The sequence below is a fragment of the Chiloscyllium plagiosum genome, unplaced genomic scaffold, assembly GCF_037043375.1.
Source record: "Chiloscyllium plagiosum isolate Xiang-an unplaced genomic scaffold, Cpla_swu_hap1 HiC_scaffold_8, whole genome shotgun sequence".
Taxonomy (NCBI): domain Eukaryota; kingdom Metazoa; phylum Chordata; class Chondrichthyes; order Orectolobiformes; family Hemiscylliidae; genus Chiloscyllium; species Chiloscyllium plagiosum.
Genome location: NW_028270146.1, coordinates 48,332,880 through 48,356,594, shown reverse-complemented (window position 1 = coordinate 48,356,594; position 23,715 = coordinate 48,332,880). Strand labels below are relative to the sequence as shown.

At 39.9% G+C, this 23,715-nt stretch overlaps 1 protein-coding gene across 3 annotated transcripts in view; it reads left to right on the top strand.

The window, feature by feature from the left end:
* Positions 1-23,715, top strand: part of LOC122553540 (exocyst complex component 3-like) — a 78,132-nt gene that overhangs the window by 34,692 nt on the left and 19,725 nt on the right. For all 3 annotated transcript variants that reach the window (XM_087989794.1, XM_043697481.2, XM_043697482.2), the window contains exons 3-7: positions 7,078-7,687; positions 10,031-10,151; positions 11,983-12,063; positions 14,225-14,325; positions 16,622-16,826. In XM_087989794.1, coding sequence (XP_087845920.1) covers positions 7,078-7,687; positions 10,031-10,151; positions 11,983-12,063; positions 14,225-14,325; positions 16,622-16,826 — 1,118 coding nt within the window. The remainder of the gene's footprint in view (positions 1-7,077; positions 7,688-10,030; positions 10,152-11,982; positions 12,064-14,224; positions 14,326-16,621; positions 16,827-23,715) is intronic.

The window sequence follows — 23,715 nt, the reverse complement described above, 5'->3', positions numbered from 1 at the left end:
AAGAGTCTCACATCAGTCTGTTAAGGTGAGCAGCAGCTCCTCCTGGTGTGATTTTGGTGTTAGTGCCAGGATTGGTGACTTGTTAAGTTTCAGGGCCATTGCATTTTGTCAAGTCATCCAGACTGCTAAACGTTAGCTGGTTCAATTCATGGTGAAATGTTCCCATTTTCAGTTAGTGTTTTGTCTAGTGTGATTTATTCCACGTGGCCTGCCATAGCGTGCATTGACATTTCTCATGCAGTTTTCCACTCTTCACTTCATTACTTATACAACCACGTTCTTGATTGCCTTAACGGGGAATCACAGGCAGGAATACTCACCACTGCCAGGGCCTTCTGGCCTTCACACACCTGGTCCATATTTAAAGCCCACTTCAAACACTGCAAACTAGGAGCTACTGCACACTGTGATACTTGAAACTCTACCTTCATGACATCATATCGACAAAAGGAAAACTCACTTGCTGCTTCATGGATAGGGACTGCAGACACTTCAGACACTGCAAACTAGGAGCTACTGCACACCTGTGGTACTCGAAACTCTACCTTCATGACATGATATCGACAAAAGGAAAACTCGCTTCCTGCTTCATGGATAGGGACCTGATGGTGGTGGTGGACAGGGTGGTGGTGAAGAGGGCAATCTTTTTCCAGCTTTCTGCAACCGGAGGCCATGCCACTAGATGAAGCCAGCCTGGATACAGGTTACAACTTGGCCTCAAGTAAAGTGGGATACCCAGCAATAGTGCAAGAAGGTCAACAAACTGCTGTGCAGTGCAAAGGTAAATATCACCATCTTTCCTCTGCTACCTCACACTCAGAGTCACCACTCACTCTTACTCTGCCACTGCACCCCTCCCTCATCAAGACTTATGGGCTATAACTCCATTACATGCATCATGTCCGCTCAATGGCTCTTGCCCACCGCAAGCTAACCATCCCTACCCTTTAGACTTCCTATGAACTCACTAGGAACGCCTCACCATCTCTCCTACCTCATCGCTAATAAAAACAGGCATGTCAGACCTCATGCTCACTGAGTGCTGGCTATGGATGAGCTGGATCAGTGTCAAGGACTCTCCATGTGTAAGAATAGGGTGGCTTGGTGATGGGCTTTGGCGCCTGTGGAGTTATTTCACATAGGATGTATCTCATGACTTTTAGGTTGCTATCTTAGCAATCACATATTCTGCAGTTAGTCTGTGGCATCCACCTCCATCATATTCAATCTCTTTCTTTGTCTCATTGCAACCACACCCCTTACAGATTGATGTCTTTGCGAAACCCTGATTGACCTAATGTATTCCCTGGACTGCTTATACTTGACCTGCAGCACTGACTGTGGTCCAATCCTCTGCAAGAACAAGGATCCTTGGACCTTGGTAGGACCAAGCCCCTGGACTGGAATCAGGCAAACCCCTTGACCAATTGTGGCAGTCCCCCTGACTGACTGTAGTCTTCCTTCATCCCACAGTGGACAGTTTCAACATGACCTCAACTTCTTGAATCACATGCAGTGTACCTGTTATGTAAGCTGCAAGCATATGTTGCAGTGTTAGAATTTTCCCAAATTTCTATGAGATGACCCGTGAGGCCCTTCTCAACATAAAGACCAAAATGCCACATCCTGGACAAATCCAGGACATCGAGATGAGGTCCTCACTAGTAATTGGTGAGAGTCAGACTAACTGGTAATATTGCACCTTATCATTCTGAAATTTGCCACAAAGTCTCTCATTGCTAAAATAGCAACCTAAAAGCCATAAAGATACATCCTGTATGAAATAATTACACAGAGGCCAGTAGCCTGTCACCAAGTCACCCTTTCTTTACACATGGGGAGCCCTTGTCACTGATCTAGCTCCCTCAGAGCCAGCTCTGAGTGAGCAGGATGTCTGACACTCCTGTATTTATCTGTCATCTATGAGGTACACCTGGCTGACCTTGTTACAATCACTAAATCTCTCCCCCTTTGAGTCTGAGGATATAGGCTTTTTTTTTGTGTGTGTGTGTGTCTTCTCCCAGAGCATTTTAGCATCTGGACAGGTTCGTCCAACCCTAATATGTGCAGCGTGTAAATGCACAGTAGCTCGCCTCTTGTTCTCAGAGCATCTTGAAAGAATGTGTTCTCTTCAGGCTACAATGGGATGGTGAGATCCACTGTATCTATTTCAGGTTCCAAAGTATCTTTAAACGCTTGACAGAGAGGGGGACTCCACAGGTTCTGGAACAGTTAAAGGCTGTCAAGGAACCAGACACGTTTTTCTCCTGCACTGTTTGTGGGTTTGCAGCTTTCATATGGTCTACACACTTGTTTAGGACCATCGCACCTACCTTAACTTTAAAACATTACTGGACCTGACTTTGCATTGACCATGACACTTACCCATGCAGGGCCATTCGAGTAGTTCCTACAACAACTTTTTTTCCCTGAAGTAAACTGTCTCTCTCGCTTAATGGAGTCTTGTGCCTGACATTGGCATTCCTGATGCAGTTCCATCCTGCCCACTCCACCACCATCACCCAGGTCCAGGAAGATCAGATTTAACCTGGGTGTGGGGAGTCTTCTCCCTATGAACAACTCTGCTGAAACTACCTCTATAGTTGCATATAGGGATCCTATAATCAAATAAGTACAGGAACAATTTGTTATCTTATGAAGCTGTAGGCTATTTCTTTAAACTTGCTTTCAAAGTTTGGACTGCTCTTTCTGCCAGGCCATTGGGTAATGGATGCTATAGAGCTGTCCTTGCATGTTGAATAACATTCAACTTTAGGAAATATCTAAATTCCATGCTGATAAGCAGTGGCTTATTATCTGTTACCAACACTTCTAAGAGTCCATGTATTGCAAAAGACGTGTGCAGTTTTTCTGTTGTCATCTCAGTGTTTGATGAATTAATTCTATGCAAGTCCAGCCACTTTGAGTGGACATTCACAATGAGTATGAACATTGAGCCCATGAAGAGAACTGCATAGACCTTTCTGAGTCCAGGGTTTACCTGGCCACTTGCATGATTGAGAGAGTGTTGCAGTTGTAATTTTTCTCCTTGTTGGAACTCTGGGCACTGCCCCACCTACACAGCTGTGTCTGAATCCATTTCTGGCCACCAGACATAACTTCTCAAACACCTCTTCATTTTGGAAAGCTCTGAAAGACCCTGGAGGAGTTCAGCCATTATCTGTTAGTGACCTTTGCTCAAGACACTCACTCTTGCTCCCTGCAATAATATGCCATCTGCAATTGGGATCTGGTCTCCCCGGGTCCAAAAAGGTTTCACTTCTGGTTGCGATGGCCCTTTGGTTTCCTGCATCATCACCAGCTGTTTCAGTTTTGCCAGGACCAGATATTTGTGTCCAAATCAGGTCAGGCAGCATCCAAGGAGCAGGAAAATCGACGTTTCGGGCAAAAGCCCTTCATCAGGAATAGAGGCAGGGATCCTCCAGGGTGGAGAGATAAATGGGGGGGTGGGGGGGGGAGCTGAGGAGAAGGTAGCAAAGAGTACAATAGGTGGACATTTCCGCCACCTCCAAACAGACCCCACCACCAGAGATATATTTCCCTCCCCACCCCTTTCCATTTTCCGCAAAGACTGTTCCCTCCGTGACCATAAGACCATAAGACGATAAGACCATAAGACATAGGAGTGGAAGTAAGGCCATTCGGCCCATCGAGTCCACTCCGCCATTCAATCATGGCTGATGCGCATTTCAGCTCCACTTACCAGCGTTCTCCCCGTAGCCCTTAATTCCTCTAGACAACAAGAATCTATCAATCTCGGCCTTGAAGACATTTAGCGTCCTGGCTTCCACTGCACTCCGTGGCAATGAATTCCACAGGCCCACCACTCTCTGGCTGAAGAAATGTCTCCGCATTTCTGTTCTGAAATGACCCCCTCTAATTCTAAGGCTGTGTCCACGGGTCCTAGTCTCCTCGTTTAACTGAAACAATTTCCTAGCATCCACCTTTTCCAAGCCATGTATTATTTTGTACGCCTCTATTAAGTCTCCCCTTAATCTTCTAAACTCCAAAGAATACAATCCCAGTATCCTCAGCCGTTCCTCATATGTTAGACCTGTCATTCCAGGGATCATCCGTGTGAATCTCCGCTGGACACGTTCCAGTGCCAGTATGTCCTTCCTGAGGTGTGGGGACCAAAACTGGACACAGTACTCCAAATGGGGCCTAACCAGAGCTTTATAAAGTCTTAGTAGTACATCTCTGCTTTTATATTCCAACCCTCTTCAGATAAGAGACAACATTGCATTCGCTTTCTTAATCACGGACTCAACCTGCATGTTTACCTTTAGAGAATCCTCGACTAGCACTCCCAGATCCCTTTGTGCTTTGGCTTTATTAATTTTCTCACCATTTAGAAAGTAGTCTATGCTTTTATTCTTTTTGCCAAAGTGCAAGACCTCGCACTTGCTCACGTTAAATTCCATCAGCCATTTCCTGGACCACTCTCCCAACCTGTCGAGATCCTTCTGTAGCCTCCCCACTTCCTCAGTACTACCTGCCTGTCCACCTAACTTCGTATCATTGGTGACTACCTGATCAGGTCCAAGCCCCCCCAACAACCCACCCTCTTGTCCTGCCACCGCAGGAATTGCAAAACCTGTGCCTCCTCCCTCACCTCCATCCAAGGCCCCAAAGGAGCCTTCCACATCCATTAAAGTTTCGCCCCATCCACCAATATCATTTATTGTATCCGTTGCTCCCGCTGTGGTCTCCTCTACATTGGGGAGACTGGACGCCTCCTCACAGAACGCTTCAGGGAATATCTCCGGGACAGCTGCACCAATCAACCCCACTGCCCCATGGCCCAACATTTCAACTCCCCCTCCCACTCTGCCGAGGACATGCAGGTCCTGGGCCTTCTCCACCACTGCTCCCTCACCACCCGCACCTGGAGGGAGAATGCCTCATCTTCTGCCTTAGGGAAAGTTAGACTCCTAATAACCCAAACAGCTGTGGGTTCACAAGTTGTCAGAAGAATTACACATTTCCTTTCATCTGCCCCAATGTCATTTGCCCAGAAAATATTAATTGTTTCCACATACTGAGTACAGTCTTCGAAGATTAACTGCCCCAATCCGAGAACTCATATTCAATGAAATCCACCTGGCTGACCTCAGTACACTCTGAAAATGCATGAATTTGCATGTGTGTCCTTTATAAAGTGAGCTGGCATTAACATGCAAGTTATAGGTGTCTGAGCTCTTAAGGGTTGAAGGGTTGCTTAATTTGGTCCAAGGGCTGAGGAGGATGGTGGCCAAGGAACATGCAGAGGAATTGTGGGAAGAAAGTTTTGCATGATGGGTAGGACAAGCTTTTAGGTTAGATTAGATTCCCTACAGTGCAGAAACAGGCCCTTCGGCCCAACAAGTCCACACTGACCCTCTGAAGAGTAACCCACCCAGACCCATTCCCCTACTCCCCACTAATGCACCTATCACTATGGGGCAATTTAGCTTGGCCATTTCACCTGAATTGCACATCTTTGGACTGTGGGAGGAAACCAGAGCACCTGGAAGAAACCCACACAGACACAGGGAGAATGTGCAAACTCCATGCAGTCACTCAAGGCTGGAATCGATCCCGGGTCACTGGCGCTGTGAGGCAGCAGTGCTAACCACTGTGCCACCCATTTTGGTGAGCTGCAGCTGCCATTTATTTACCTGTTCTGATTTACACATCAGCAATTTGCACCATGTATTTTATTGTTGGGGAGAGGACAATTAGAAGTGGTGTAGAGATAAGGGGAGTTGTGGCTTTAATGAGATGTAAATATTTGGAAATAAGGTAATTGCTGCTCAATATTCTGAATTGTTATTTAAGGCTTAAGTGGGGAAAAAATTAGAAAAAACATTAGTTGTCACAGAAATCTTGTTTTTGTTCTCATCATATTTTTCTGCATTACTCGTTGTTGCTCATGATGCACCAAGGAAGGAGAATTTTTCACCCATTGTCTGATCTGAGTTAGCTACTCTAAATCTGATTGATTGAAAATTGGCTGTTAGCAATCTTGAATTGTGATGGAAAGGGGAGAAACGTCAAGAATTCTGCTCCTGATTGTCACCCATGATGTTCAGCAGAAAGTGGACCTTATTCAGGTGTGACAAATAGCATGCTAAATAGCATCTAAGGTATGTTGCCCAGGCCCATTTTTGAATAATGGCTACTTAAGTGGTGTAGAGTTTATTATAGATACCTTTGGGATCTTCTCACTGTCAGAGTAAATATAGGATGACCAGATGTTCAAAAACCAAACTGATGCACATTGAAAAGCCTTGAGAATTGATTATGTAGCACAACTAATGGCAAAAGGAGGAGGGACGGTTGGAGGTGGGAGGTCATGTGCTGACATTATAATTTACATGTAATAGTTCAAAGAGTGGAAAACATGAGAGTAAACTGGCATAATTGTTTCTGCTTACATTACGTTTTGCTCATTTTAGGTGTTATAATTGTAGGGTGCAATTATATAATGAGATTGTTTTAATGTAATTGCATAAAGTGAGGGAGGTGATGCGGTTGCAAAGGGAATTGGTAAAGGGGATTCAGTCAGTGAAAATCCATTCATTTGAGCAATCTGGAGAAAGCTATTTGATCACCAGAACGCATTGTGGAAAAAAAAGTTGCTCCTGACAAAACAAGACATCTAGGAGAAAGTGAGGACTACAGAGGCAGGAGAGTCACAATCAAAGTGTGTCGCTGGAAAAGCACAGCAGGTCAAACAGCATCCAAAGAGCGGGAGAGTTGATGTTTCGGGCATAAGCCCTTCATCAGGAATGTGATGGGGGTGGGGGTGAGCAGGGGGCTGAGAGATAAATAGGAGGGTGGAAGTGTGTCTGGCAGCCCTAAGTAAATGTCTTTAGAAGTGTAGGAAAGAAAATTGGCAGTTTTTTTTTAAATTGAATTTCATTGTTCCAAATGTTATTAATATTTACTGAATCTAGTTGTCAAATAGAATTAAAGATAGGAGTACTAGATCTCTAAATAATTGAATCAGACTGTATTTGTTACATCTTCTGAAAATAACCTGTTTGATTTTATTTAACTTTCTTTCCTAAGTTATAGAAGTACAAAAATTAATGCAAGATCGAAGGTTCAAGGAAGTGAATTCTTGGCTTGATCAGCACAAAGACAGATACAGTTCGCTGAAGAAACCTATAGTAAATAACATGCAAACAAATCCAAAACAGCACACTATATTGGATGTGGACAGTCTTTTGAAAGAATTGAAAAGCAATATTTCATCATTTCGTGAGACATTGCCACCAGAGCAGCAGGAATTTATATTATTGGTGTATCGTGTAGTTGAGCTGGAAGATAACAGGGTGGCTCAGTTGAAAGAGGAACTGGAAACAGACAGCTTAGAATCTGAAAGAACAAAGGAATGGAAACAACAGTTTACTGAAATAGTGGAATTGTTTGTGCAAAATCAAATTCCGCTATTCCTGAAAAATGGTGCCGAAAATGATGTCGAGAAATATGTAACAAAGCTGCAGAAGATTGTGTTAACCAATATATTGTCTTTTTCGAACCAAAATGAGATCTTTAAAATATTTGCAAAAGCTTACCATGCATGTATTTTTCATCACCTAAATCAAGTTTTCCAAGCAGACCTGGACATCGAAGATTTATTCAATGTTTTATCCTGGATCACTCATAAATATAAAAGGTAAGCCTCCCCTTTCATGAGCTTTAGAGTCTTGTTCAAACTAAAAATTTAAAGAATATAACATTGATATTCGTATTCTTATTTACTTTTGATGAACTTTCTACACTAGCGATCAGCTTGTACCCTATGGCTATAGGAGCAAGAACTGACATTAAAATATGTTTAGCATAAATCTGTTAATTAGTAGCTTTTCTCTATTGGTACACAGCTAACTAGATCTGCAAACATTGCCAATCACAGTACTATTTTGGGCAGAAATTATCAACAAAGCTAAGATTTAATTGTCTGTCTGATACTTTTCTTGCAGCAGGAGACTACATTTGGATCATTTGGCCAAAGATTCAGGATTATACCAATATAGCATTGTCTGAAACTTGCTCATTATGAGCACAAATTGCTGCTGGATCACATAATTAATTCTCAAATTGATTTATAGTTACTTTATTAAGTATCAGAGGACTAAACGACAAGGTAGAACGACAATCAATATCAATGAATATTATTGAGGGCAAGCATTTCAGCCATTTGACCCCGAGATTACCACATCTACAGAAATATTTGGAGTGATTGACGTTCTCTTCCTTTTATGTAGCCCATATAAAGAAAGCGATTTCTGATTTTCTGATGAGAAACTATTAAGGATCAGCTGATATATACGGGTCGTGCCTGAGCAACACTAAGTCTTTTCCCTTCACCATATTTCAACGTTTTGGGTTGCAATCTGGAACATTGGCTTGGTTTCTTGCATTTAATTGAATGCTTCACTGAAGCAAAAAATTATAAAACTTGGAAATAACAGTGGTCTGACTCGGTGTTTTCAGCTTGTGTACCTGAAAACTGGTATGTTCACTTCCCAGTTTTATTGTTTTTATAGACATTTTTTTCCTTTTTGGCTCAGCAGGTTTGTGGAATGTGTAAGAAGTAAAGCAGTTAATGAATTTCATGCATCCACACTCCTTTCTGAATAGACAGTTATAGAGATGTACAGCATGAAAACAGACCCTTCGGTCCAACCTGTCCATGCCGACCAGATATCCCAACCCAATCTATTCCCATCTGCCAGTACCCGGCCCCCATCTCTCCAAACCCTTCCTATTCATATACCCATCCAAATGCCTCTTAAATGTTGCAATTGTACCAGCCTCCCCACTTCCTCTGGCAGCTCATTCCAAGCATGTACCACGCTTTGTGTGAAACTGTTGCCCCTCTCACCCTAAACCTATGCCCTCTAGTTCTGGATTCCCCGACCCCAGGGAAAAGACTTTGTCTATTTATCCTATCCATACCCCTCATAATTTTGTAAACCTCTATAAGGTCACCCCTCAAACTCCGACGCTCCAGGGAAAACAGCTCTAGCCTGTAGCTCAAATCCTCCAATCGTGGCAACATCCTCATAGATCTTTTCTGAACCCTTTCAAGTTTCACAACATCTTTGCGATAGGAAGGAGACCAGAATTGCACGCAATATTCCAACAGTGCGGTATGAATTTTGATGGGCATGAATTTCAGCCCCTCAAAAATATCCATGTAATAGCTGACCCTATAAATTTAACCTTAAAAGGCAGTCAAAAAAAATTCAACTATTACTCGAGTGTATACGGTATATACTCGAGTCATAATTAACATAGAAAGTGAAGAATAAATAGAGATATAGAAGACCAAATGTGGCAAATATTTTGTGAAGAGCTACAATTCCATCTGCGTGGAGTTTGCATATTGTCCCTGTGTCTGCATGGGTTTCCTCTGGGTGCTCTGGTTTAAATCTTCCTTTTATTTTCTTTATCCTTTCCAACTGAACACACCACCAACAACACTTATAACATCTTTAGCATAGTTAAAAAATACACAACACCAGGTTATACTGTAATAGGTTTATTTGGAAGCACTGTTGGATTATAACCTGGTGTTGTGTAGTTTTTTAAACTTTGTCCATCCCAGTCCAACACCGGTATCTCCATCATTGTTAGCTTAGCAATATATGCCAAGAAGCAGTATCACAGGAACCTTATCAACCAAAATGTAACAGTTCAATGATGAGCATTATAGGGAATAGAAGAAAACAACTTTAGATGCAAGGTGTATAATTGTAATTTAGTAGGTTGAGTTTTCATTCAATTTGACACCACAAAAACTGCATTAGTGAACTTTCTAGAACAGTTGTAGGGACAGATTGTCTGCTCCTATTCCCAGTCAGGAAATGATGAGTAACTTGGGACTTGAGAACAGTGAGAAATCCTCCCCAAAATAACAAGTGAAAATATTTCAAAAATTTTTCTTGAAGGTATGGAATGAGGAAAAGCCCTTATTTATGCATAATGCCACCTATACATTTTTGTCTTTCAGTGAAGAATTCATGGGCCATCCTGAAATTAAAGATATAACTCTGAAAGCATCAATGTTAGATCCCTTTTTAGATGCCAGATGTGTGTATAGTGCTTCAGAGAAGTTGATCAGCACAGTACAGGTAAAGCCAAAAGAAAGAAATCTAGTTGGAGACATCACTGTATAATAACTATTCTTCTCAATGCAGAATGTATTATCTTAGCACTCTCTGCTGTGTGGAATTGCCATATTTATTTTCCACATTTAAATGAGTGTATCCCCCTTATAGTTTGAAAGCATTATGAGCCAAATATTCATTATTCATGATTTAAAAAGTTCACACTGTATCCATTTGTTTTTTCTTTTTGACATGTGATCAACACTAACAGTCGAAAGTGGTATCAGAGTGCATGAAGCTACTTGAATTATTTTAGAAATAAGTCATATAATTCTTCTGTATTAAGAACCTAGAAATGATGCTCTTGCATTAACAATTAAGTAAATCCTTACATTTAAATGTTGTTGAACCTTATGCACTGCATCAGAAAATATTTCCCTTTTTAAAAACAGACCAATAAAAGACATACAACATATGTTTCTCCTGGTCGGACAACCAAGAACAAGAGATCATAGTTTTAGGCGAAGCAGTGGCAGATTTAAAATAGAGATAAGGAAAAATCCTTTTGTTCAAATGATCATGAATCTGGGGAATTCCCTACCCCAGAATTTGGTGCATGCCAGGAAACTGGATAACGTTAAAGAGGAGCTGGACAGATTTTTAATTAGTAACTGGTAAAAAGATATGGTGAGCGGTAAGGACAGTGGAGTTGAAGCTGAGACTAAATCAGGGGCTGGATTGCCTACTCCTGCTCCTATTTCTGATGTCCTTATGTTCTTAAAAGATATAGTTAATAAACCTGCAACACCACACATCTTAAACATAGTTTGAAAATTTGGAAATGGAATGTTTGCACTCTGAACTCATTAAGCTTTTTATAACTCGCAAACCAGCATAGAAAAGGGATTTTCAATTAATTAGGAAACAGAGTAAAGGGAAGAAATAAGAATGTCTTCAACTTTGAGGATCCCTGTGACACTGGTCACTATAAATGAATGGATTTATTAATGCTTAGGCTTTGAGTGGAAGTTGTGCAATAATAGATCCGTTCCTTTAAGGCCTGCAATTAGTTTGTTTTTTATCCAATTAACTATTGGCTAAGACAACAATTAATACAAGAGGCAATAATTTCCCATTCTTCTGAAGGTACTTTAATGATCAATTGGCAGCAGTTTCTGTCATTATTAGTTCAGCACTGCTGGTAATAAGACAGCAGTCAACAGCTATGTAGCATGATTCAGTAACAGAACTTGGAGAAATAGAGATTTTTGACACAATTGTCATTTTATTAGTAGAAGTAGGATTGAAGTAAATGTTATAACTGCAGCTATGTTAGGCCTCTAATTACTAATTTGAAAACTTTGGCAATGACACTTAGGCCATTAAGCAGCTGAAGACATTCTATTCTCTTTCCCTCTTCTTATCCAGTAATGAGTGTTTGCATACGTAAATAGAAATATGACTGAGGATACATTGAGCAAAGTTAATCCTGGAAATTTCAATATGGGATTGGAGTTGAATAATGAGTGAGCCATGAACCACTCTAATGCTGTAGACTAGGCTGTGGTGGAAATCCTGCTTGGGCATTTTGCTGTAAACAATCATCTCAACAGGATGCTCTTTCATCTTGATACATGTGTTGGAGAAATTTCTCTGAATCCACAAAGAAGCAACTCATTTTCTTTAGTTATTTTATAATTTTTACCACTATGTTTTGTCACCAAGTATGAATACTAGATGAAATGTGCTTCCTGAAGTTTGCTGTATTAATTTTGAAACTTAAATGTATAGACTATTTAAATTTCGGAACTATCCTTTTTTAGCCTGGCTGAAAGAATGACTCATTTATTTTCAGTCAGAAATCAATGTAAGGCTATCAAGAAGTCTTAAAATGGAAGACGTGACATGGTCACAGCTGCCAGCTAAAATCAAACAGGTAGGTATTTATTCAATTATATACAATAATTGTGTCTACCAAGAAATGTTATTCTATATTTTGTACATTTTCATAAGTGCTCGAATCATGTTAATTCTAACTGGATTTGTAATGTAAACATTATCTGGTTCAAGCATAAAATCCTAATGTTCAACATCCATTTCCACTGATTTACATTGAATATCTATATTAAAATAGTTAAAAATCACACAATTTGATTAGACTGAAACATAGGTTGCCTCTTACCTGCCCTCTGAAGTAGCCTAACCAGCCAACTGGTTATATCAAACTGCTTTCTGTGGTTTGAGAAGAATTCACTACACCTCCTCAGTAACTAAGGGTAGTAAATGCTGGTCTTTTTTTTAGCATAAATGATATGCTAAGTCTGCATTAAAAGATGAGTGATTAACTTTGCACTGATATGAATATGTAATTGTGCATATTCATGTACGCAAAACTTAAGTCTTCAGTACCCAAATTCTCGTTAAACTTTCAATGAAAAGTTGTTAATGTTGATTGGAGTGGGAATGTAGCACACTACCTCTGACTAGCATTTTAACTCAGATTGTATGTTTCTGCTGGGCAAAGAGATTAAAAACAGCCCTAATGGTATGGAAATACAGGATCTCCACTAAAATATATAGTTCATGAAAGGTAAGAATTATACGGTAGAAATTGTGACACATTCATTGAACCATGAGGAAAACTGGTGGAGTAAAACTCTTGTTCATTGCTTAATGTTGACCTGTTTAACTTCATTCCAAATCCTAAAGGATAAGCAGTGGCTTATCAGATTCAAAGTCCTTAATGTGGTATCAAAAAGCACCCTCCCAATCTGAAAGGTTTCAACAAGACAATTGAAGTGAAGGTGGAAGGTACTTTTTGTCCAATGTTGGTGTGCCTTGAGTCAAAAGGACACCAATTCGACTGCATTTTATTCTGCATTTTCATTTTATTCTTTTATGTGGTCTAAAACTTTGACTTTTGTGCATACTTTCTGCAGAATAGGTCCCACTAGCCACATTGAAAGTATATGTGGCAGATTTCCTGCCACTCTGGATACACTTCAAATTGCTGTAAGGGTGTGGGTAAAAGTGTGGTGTTTCACCATTGACAGAATTGTATCCCCTAATCAACAGAATTGGAATGTGATGGATTTGGCTTCTGCCTAAATTTCAGTGTATTTGCTAACTCTCTATCTGAATTCTACTCCTATATTTTCATAAATGGAAACATTCATGAATTGTTACTAAATCCATTTGGCAAGTAATATTTTAATGAACACTTTGCAGTGAACAGAGATGAGTTACCCAAGTATGTAGGACAGTTAAAACATTTGTCTAATTCATAGAAAAGTATTAAATGGTGACTAACATGCCAGCCTTATGTGTGAGGTAAGTCACAGTATTGCCTGCCAGTCAGCCCATTAAAAGCTCACAGCTGAGTAAGGGTCAGTTTCTCACCCTATCAAAGGCCTCAACACGAATCTCCAGAAGCTGTTGGTCAATCAGCAACATGATGTTCACTGGTCAAGGCATACTTCCTGGGAGAAATCAGCAGCAAGAAGTTGTCATTTTTATCTCCTTGTCATAAAGTAGGGTGCAGGAAAGGAACATGGTCAGGAGGAGTCAGATAAGGACATGTGGCTTTCTGAGAGACATTCATGCCTCTGATTGCCTCCAGATTAGACAGTTAGAGGTAGTCCACCTCAATTTGGCAGGCAGGTCACCATGATTTCCCAGTTGAGAAATAAATTACCTTTCTCACCCACTAACGAGGTGGCAAGTTGAGGCCCTTAAATGGACATTACTTGATTGTGTGATAGCCTTAATAGCTGGCAATCAGAAAGGCATTATGGCCCTGTCATGCACTTATTTGTTAAGACAGCAAGAAGGAGAGGAGTTTTTTCTCCAGGGCTAGCTCAGCCAATTATTTTCCTTTCTGGCCATCTCCATTGTGACCTCCAGAGAGGGAAATGTTGTATCCAGGGAGATATTAATACATTTTCTTTTGTTGTTAACATAGCCATCCAATTTTATTTACCTTTCAATTACTTTTATTCACTGTATTCATCAATATGCCAGGAAAAACTTTGTTTAGTTATTAAAAAGATTTGCTCAAAGGTTTTTGGTTTTATAAACCCTTTTTGTTGCACACACAGGACATGAACTATTTCATAAAAAAAGCTGAACACATCAGTGAAGCAATAGCATTGAGAATTAAAAGTGTTTGTGCTGCTCAACTGCTTGATTTCTTACTGAGGTAAGATCATTGCTCTGTCTGAAACCATAGTATGGATATTACATGCCCCTGTGTAGTGGGATTTCAGTAGCTGGGGGAAAGACACTTAACTAGGACAGTTACCAGCCCACTCTTTTCTCATCCAAAATTGAGTTTACTCCCTAATAGGGAGGATGGACACCTGCCAAAATCTGTCCATATCTAAATAATTAAGGGTCAGTTATGCTTGTTAAAAGCTCAACTGACTCCAGTATTATCTGGTTGGAATAAGCATTCTGTTCTGCACTAATTAGTCTGGCCGTGCAGCCACACTGAGCATCTACATATGCCAATCAGTGTGCCCACATGGTTTCCAGCATTGACTTCCAAATTCAGAGATCCCTGCCACAGACTGAACTTGGGGGTTTGTACAGAAGAAAATAAACTTAGAGTGTATATCAGTTGACTTGCCTACAAGTCCACACCCCTGTAAATTTCTGCCCACTATCCTTTTTAAATTTGGTTTTGTCACACTTAATTCATCAAATAATATGAGGAAGACAATCAGCCAAACACATGCCTCTCTCACACTGTGCTAACTCAATGTTGTTATGATAATTCAGGTCTTTCTTGACAAAACTGAAGACAAAAAATTATTTTTATTAAAGAGATTCCATCTGAGTGAGGAGGCTTCAGGTCAATCCACATCCTGCAACTTGCTGTGACAACTCTGCTCACATTTTGATAGCTGTGACAAATTACATCATAGCAACTGAGGCAATCCACAATATTCTAAACCAATCAATAACATTGTGTTATAACAGAAACAGCCAGTCAAACTAAATCAGCCCCACTATCACTGAATTCGTAAAATAAAGTGAAATAAAGACATTAAATCATCCTCAACATTAGCCAATTGTTCCTAACCCAGACTAACACATCTTGTACACCAAGGTTACAACTTAATATCTATAATATAAACCCAATCTTGTTTGATCATAACACCAACTTGCATATAGGCAGACAGACAGACAGATCCAGTTAAGGGATATATTTTTTAAAAATTGTAATTTTTCAGTTTAACTAAATAGTTTCATATAATGAATACCAGGCTTCTCAAAATCCTTGGTCTTTGAATTATTCTCAGCATATAGAAGGTTATCTTGCTCAAATTCAAAAGTCACTGGTTAGTACAAACAGTTTCAACAGACTCCTAGAAATATTTCATTCTTACAGACTGGGATTCTTTTCTCAGAACATTCAACAATGTGATAACTGAAGACAAACAATAGAGAGCAAAACAATGCAACTAATGTGGAAGCTTTCCAAAATCACTCCATCTCCTGCAAAAAACACAATTAGAGCCTTTTTTAAAACCAGCATTCTATGCTGTTGGATGGTTAGCACTGAATTCAACATCCATCCAACTGCCATCCCTGAGCAAAGCAGCAGCTTAGTGCCAATTTGCCTGCAGCATCCTTAGAAAAATAATTTGCATTATCTTCAAAGCTTGTTCCCAACAGCAAACACCTGCGTTTGTGTGCTTCTCCTTTAAAATAAGCAGGTGTTTGAAGTTCAACACGTAACCTCAACTCTCAATTCCAAACCAAAAAAAAGAGAAATTTTAAAAAAGCGATAGTCTCAACAATTATAAATAAAACAATCCATAGCATTCTAAATAACAGTAAATTTGTTCTATTGCTGAATGATAATGATTACTTTCAAAAATTCAAGGATCTGGATTTGCTGTTTCACCAAAAAAAAACAAATCAGTTCTTCTTCTATCTGTGTGCAAAGATTTTGTTGAAATCTATCCATTAGTTTTTGAGATATATTGTTTACAGATAAACAGATCAACAAGAGCAGGCAAAAACATTGCAGGCAGAGGGAACTGGAAAACAACTTGGGACAAAAATAAAGTTTAAAACAATCTCTAAAACTCACAAAAGAACTTTTGCAAGGCTAAATTTATTTTATTTTCCTGAAATGTACAATTGTACAAAACTATTACTATGCTGAATTTCAATTTAATTTTCAATAATTTCCATTAGTTTTAAGTTCCAATTTAACTCTACAGTAAGAAATATTCCATTATCACATCAAATCGTCTGCTTCTTACCAACAACTCATTCTCAAATGTTTGGAAAATAATATTATGGAGTTCTTCCTGCCAATGACAGCAGAAATTCATGCACACAAGGGCATGATTCTTCAAGTATAATGAGAAATTTTGGAACATATTTATCACTCAAACAATATTTTGTTTGAATAATGGTGCTTTTAATGTTCATATTCTTAGAATAAAATGCTATATTCTTGTTTTTTTTTGTCCTTGAAGTTATCAAGAACATATCAAGAAGTCCAAAGATTTATCCTGCAGAGAAAGAATGGAGATTGTACAAAGTTGCATTCACTTCAGATGTTTTCTGACAGAACTATCACACAATGATACTGATGATTTTAGAAAATGTTTGGCTGTACTTAGGAAAGTGCGAACCAAGGAATGTGATGAGCTAATAGAAAAAATGTTCTACCATGTCAAGGTATGGTACAAATATTTTTTAACATTGTCAGATTGATTTTATAGGTATACCTTTGAAATAATGGATTTTTAAAATAATAGTGGTTACATTAGTTGTTTCTGATTATAATAGATCTGATTACCTCTAATCCATTATTGACTATGTTTTGATGTCAGCCAATTTTGCATCAAACCACTAGGAGGAAATCTTGGACAGTTTAACAATATTTCAGTATGTCTGTAACTTAATTCTTTGGTGGCAAAAATGCGTGGTAATATCCAACTGCACTACCACCCACCCCCAACACTACTTGTCAAATTGCAATTACTCACTTCCGTCAGTGATGGGTTTTTTTTTTAGATTACTTAGTGTGGAAACAGGCCCTTCGTCCCAACAAGTCCACACCGACCGGCCAAAGCGCAACCCACCCAGACCCATTCCCCTACATTTACCCCTTCACTTAACACTACGGGCAATTTAGCATAGCCAATTCACCTAACCTTCACGTTTTTGGATTGTGGGAGGAAACCGGAGCACCTGGTTGTTGAGTTATATCTCACTCAACTCCTGGACATGGATTTCAGTGGAAGTCCCCTGCATCAACCAACTCTCTTTTTCATTTTTAAACTGCCGCATATTTTATTAGTAAGAAAAAAAACTAAAGTATTATTCAAAATAAGGATAAGAATATTGGACTTTATAATGGCTAGTGAATTATTAAGTTCACTGATTCAATTTCCTGTTACCATCCCCTACTCTGCCCACTCAGCATATAGAAGCATATACTACTTTTCACAAAGACTACATTAGAGCTTAATTACCCTGTGTAACACTGCCAAATTTATTAGTTTTGGAAAAATGTTCTACATTTTTTTGTGGATATACAAATTATTTAGATTGTAAACACAAATATAGTTTATTGTACATTTTAATAAAATCCATAATATTCTACAGTCTTATAGAATCCGTACAGTGTGGAAAGAGGCCATTCGGCCCATCGGGTCTGCACTGACCCTCCAAAGATCATCCCACCCAGATCTACTCCCTCACCCTATTCCCATAACCACACATTAACAATGGTTAATCCACCTAGCCTGCACGTCCCTGACATTATGGGTGACTTAGCATGGCCAATCCACCTACCTTGCACATCCTTGGGCTGTGGGAGGAAGCGGAGCACCCAGTGGAAACCCACACAGACATGGGAGCTTTGGCCAGCTCCACACACAGTCACCTGTGTAAAATGCTTTTCATACAAATTCTATATAACTCTTTAGTAAAATATATTCAATTATAGCGACAAATCCTCCCTTCCTTACTAGACAACACATTAATAAACTTTGAGTATATAAAATTATGGAGGTGTTCTATGAATTGTCCTTTTATTTCACAGTGCTAGAAGAATGAAGTATTTTGATAGTTAGATCAGTGGCATGGTCTGATTTGGTGGTGAATTTTTACACTTAAATGATATGGGGGGGTGAGTTACTTTAGTTACTTTTAGTTATGGGGTTAGCTAAAATAGAACCATTGGAGAAGCTTGAATATATATCACCACTGTCCAGTAATTTTTAACTGGAGGTGATAGAGTCAGATGCCATTGATGTGTTAGGCCACAGAGACAGACACAAACAACTCCACCATCCTGTGGCCGACCACTTCAACTCTGTCCCCCACTCCCCCAAGGACATGAAGTCCTGGGCCACCGCCACTGCCAAGTCCAAGTCATCTGACAACTGGACGAAGAACACCTCATCTTCCACCTTGGGACCCTTCAACCACACGGCATCAACATTAGACTTCACCAGTTTCCAAATCTCCCCTTCCCTCACCTCATCCCAGATCCAACCTTTCAACTTGGCACAGCCCTCTTGCACTGTCCTATCTGTCCACCTTCCTTCCCACCTATCTGCTCCACCCTCCCCACCAACCTATCACAATTACCCCCCAACCTGCATCCACTTATTGCCTTCCCAGCTACCTTCCCCCAGCCCCATCCCCATCCCCACCCCTCTATTTATCGCTCATCCCCTTTCCCCCTCCACATTCCTGATGAAAGGCTTATACCCGAAACGTCAAATGTCCTGCTCCTCGGATGCTGCCCGACCTGCTGTGCTTTTTCAGTGCCACACTTTTTGACACACAGACAGCTAAACCAACTCAACTCTGTATTTATAACACCATAAAATTAAAACCTCATAGACCCTCAAAGTTGACCCAGTGTTCTTAAGCAGACCTTTTGAATAACCTATCCCAGATTCTGCGAATTCCAGATCCTGGTTTGTATTTAAAAAAAAAAAGACCTTAGCAATTTATTAACAATATCAAAGGTAAAATCACTATAGTGTTTCCACATCATAGGGTTTCTGTTCCATTAGAGAAAGACATGTGGAGTATGGGGGGGGGGTGATTTAACCTGAAGGTTACCGCATCTCGGGCAAAGGGAGATGCTGAGTAGGAATGTTCTTCATGGTAACTTCAGCTGGAATTGCATCCACATCACTGGCGCCGCTCTGTATCACAACCCAACTGTCCAGCCAACTGAGCTAACTGACCCCCAAAATTAGCAATACGGCAACTTTAGTACAGCAAAAAATAAACAATAAACTAAACTAATTTGTCCATGCTTTAAACGCAAGAATGTTTGTTTCACACAAGACAGACAGACAAACAAACATAGTTAAGAGACAAATAAAAGGAAATAATAAAACTGGCTTGATTACTTAAATGGTTTTCATGGACTTTTGTTGATTTTCTGAAGATGTCAATCAGGATCACCTTTTCAGCACTCAGATAAAAGCAGTAATACATACCTTCAAACTGTAGCCTCAACAGCCAGATTCCTTTTTAACAAAGAACGCTTGTTGAAAACCCAATTCAAACTCTGGGTGCTGCCTGACCGGCTGAGCACCTCCTGTACGAGGTCCCAGTTACCATTCAACATCTGCCATCTGCTTGAATATAAGGTCTTTTCCAGACTTGCTGGATCCAAATCTTAGGTACTGACCTTGTTAATAGCCAGCTTCTGTTATCTGTTTAAACATAATGCTCTTCACTGGTGACAAAGTGTCAGCAGAACCTTATTATCAGGAACCAACCTGCAATTAACTTCAGGCTGGTCTCTCAAATAAAGAAAAATTTGTTTTGTCTGTTTTCCTTTTAACACAAGCTACTATCCACAGTCCAAAAATCATCTTTAGCTCACAGTTCCCAGTTTACAGTTCAAAACCAAAATTGATAAAAGTATAAATTAAGAAGAATGAAAATTCAATGAAGGCTCTAACAAACGTTGCACTTCATAAGGTGGAGTTTGTATTGTTCTGTTGTGAAGTTCCTGGTGCGGGCTGCATTCCACAATCATTTGACTCAGATGAAAGTGCTGCCATTTGAGTCATGACTGAGATTTAAACAGTAGTAAAGTTTCAAGTTTGATTTTGTAAGGCTAGTGTCATTACCCAGGAAATCTCTTTGTGTATTTGATTTATATTCTTGAAGGTAAGAAGAAAGACTCTCTCCAGCTGCTCCAAAAGCAGTGGTCTTATTTATTGCTCCTACTATGCAAATCCCCTAATGTTATGTTAACAATTTGCTTCAAAAATGAGTTTGACAGAAATTGTACTTGTTCACCAACATCAAACCTCAAACATTAGGCCCAATTTGTTGGTGCTGCTGTTCTTTCTCTGCTACTGCTGCTGGTCATGAATGGTGCTTTAAATAAATGAGTCAAGATTAGGGTGGTGCTGGAAAAGGACAGCAGGTCAGCCAGCATCCAAGGTGCAGGGAAATTGACATTTCAGGCAAAAGCCCTTCATCAGGAATGAGGTCATTTAATCCCCAGAATTAATCATGGGCCATAAGCCGTCTGATTTTGATGACACCCTGAACTGAATACGGCTTACTCCCCGGCTGATATCTCCACAGCTCCCCACCTGATGCATTGGTGACCCCCAGAGTGGTTGCAGTTGATCTACTGGACTGACTGTGGCTCAATCCCTGGATTCGAAGGACGTAGGTCCCCAGACATTGGCCCAATCAAGTACCTGACTGAATATCACCAACGTCCTTGACTAGAATCAGCTGAGTCTTTTAACTGAATGTGGTGATACCCCAACTGACCAATGTCTCCTTTCACCTTACGAAGGACTCCTTTTGACTTTCAGGCATGTCATTTTGGTTGAAGCACATGCATTGTGTTTGCCTCATAAACTATTGGCATGTGCTGGAGGTGTGACATTGCCATGCAGAGACATTCCACCCCTTTACTCTTCAGTGCTTGCATAGTGATAAACTCCCTACCTCAGTCTCAGTGCAAAAGAGCAATGCAAGGCAGAGAATGCAAGGCCTGTAAGTATTCACGGAAGAGCCTATATGCTAATAAGCAATATAATCTCCAAGTCAAATAGCACATCTCTTTGACCTAAAAATCTGGCAGTTTCAAGTTAATCACCACTGGTTATGTGAGAATTAGAGGTACAAAAACAGATTTTTCAGTCATTGAATTTAAAGTGTAAATCACTGAAGTGTATATTTGGATGAAGCTGACTCACATACTGAATGAAAGTGAGATCATTTCACTTGAACAAATACAGTGAGCAATGCCCTCCATTACAGTTAATCCTACAGCAGTTACAGTAAAAGGAGTGTTGAGTCAGAAACTTGGAAACCTTGGAACTCAAAACAGTCCTGTCAACCTGAAAAAAAGCATTTAAAAAATTGCCTATATGCTAATAAGCAATATAATCTCCAAGTCAAATAGCACATCTCTTTGACCTAAAAATCTGGCAGTTTCAAGTTAATCACCACTGGCTATGTGAGAATCAGAGGTACAAAAACAGATTTTTCAGTCATTGAATTTAAAGTGTAAATCACTGAAGTGTATATTTGGATGAAGCTGACTCATATACTGAATGAAAGTGAGATCATTTCACTTGAACAAAAACAGTGAGCAATGCCCTCCACTACAGTTAATCCTACAGCAGTTACAGTAAGAGGAGTGTTGAGTCAGAAACTTGGAAACCTTGGAACTCAAAACAATCCTGTCAACCTGAAAAAGCATTTAAAAAATTGCATTACAGTTGTAGTATTTCTGTATTTAATGTCCATTTGTTTAGTATTTGATATAATCAAGAAAATGGGGAGAAAGTGAGGTCTGCAGATGCTGGAGATCAAAGTTGAAACTTTATTGCTGGTACAGCACAGCAGGTCAGGCAGCATCCAGGGAACAGGAGATTCGACGTTTCGGGCACAGGCCCTTCTTCAGGAATCCTGAAGAAGGGCCTGTGCCCGAAACGTCGAATCTCCTGTTCCCTGGATGCTGCCTGACCTGCTGTGCTGTACCAGCAATAAAGTTTCATAATCAAGAAAATGTCATGGATATACTTATGTCCAAGCATTAAGATTTTGTTAAAAGATACAAGATTTATATTCTGGTTTCTCATTCTTTGTCCCTGCAGGAGCAATCTATTCACTCCTTTTAAGCTTGTTTTGAAATTCACTGAGATCAAAGCTAATCCCTATTTGAACTCCTCTCCCTTGCCTTGGCACCACATCATTCTATACCCTTGGAAAGCCTAAACTCGAAACCCATTAGTCTTAAATTTAAAATGATTGATGAATTGGTGTTAATCACTGAAGCAGGAAACTAAGCTGAGTGGTCAGGTGACTTTGCAGCATCTCCGTGTAAGAGTTTTTTAAAAAAAGCTACCTGGTCAGTAAGGGTGCATGTTCAGACTATGCTGGAGTGACATGAGATAAAAATCACACAATACCAGGTTATCGTCCAACAGATTTATTTGGAAGCACTAGCTTTCGGAGCACTGCTCCTTCATCAGATGGTTGTGGAATATAAGATCGTAGGACATAGAATTTATAACAAAAGTTTATAGTGTGATGTAACTGAAATTATATATTGAAAAAGATCTGGATTGTTTGTTAAGTCTCTCATCTTTTAGAATGAACATGTTGGTTTCAGTTCTTACATGTGTAAATTCTTTCATATGTAAAGGAGTGACGTGAGGCACAGTGAGTACTTGAGGAAATAGATTCAAAGTGGGAATTCAATGCAAAGGGGGAACGAAGCACTCTATGTACAGTTTATTCCAAAAGCTAAACTTGCTGAATTGGAAGTTTAGTGATTTAGAACGAAGGAGAAATTCCTTTATAAGCTGCTGCTGCTGTTTGGGACTGTCTCACAAACTTGGAAAATTTTGAAAATGTAATTTTACAAAACAACCTAGTTCAAGAAAAGTAAGTTCTTAGTAAATAGCACAAAAGTAAGATTTAAGGCTTGGCTGAGATGCCTTGCCATATCTAATCTATCCTAAGCAAGTGGGAAGACTGCATGACATGACCTAGGTGCGTACTTTTGCAGAAGGTTTTATTGGCTGTGGATTTAGAGCTTGAACTGTGCCTGGAGTCTCAGTAATGTATCTACATGGAAGAGAACTAAAGGGATACATGCTCAGACAGGTAGTCACACTGCAGCATAGGGGCATGTAGGCGAATAGGGAATAGGTGATAGTGAGGCAAAGAGAGCCAGGTAGGTGAAGCAAGAGTCGCCTGAGGTCCTGTTTTGATACTGATGAAGTCCTTGGAGGAATGTGACTCTGGCTCTGGGGAAGCAACTGTATAAGTTAGACAGGGTGCACCTTAACGGAGCTGGGACTGAGTTATTTTCAGGTTTTTAGAGACTGTTGTTGCGGAGCTCTAAGCCAGCTTGGAAGCAGTATGGGAACCAAGGGAGTATGTTAGAAGTAATACCAGGCTGCACAAAACATTGAGAGAGATCGATAATGTTAGAATAGAAAAAAGTATGTCAATAAGTAGAGTTGCAGAACTGAAGAAAGAAATGAGTAGACTGTATATCAGCATTGCACTGCATTTGAATGCACGGAGCACAGCCAATGAGATG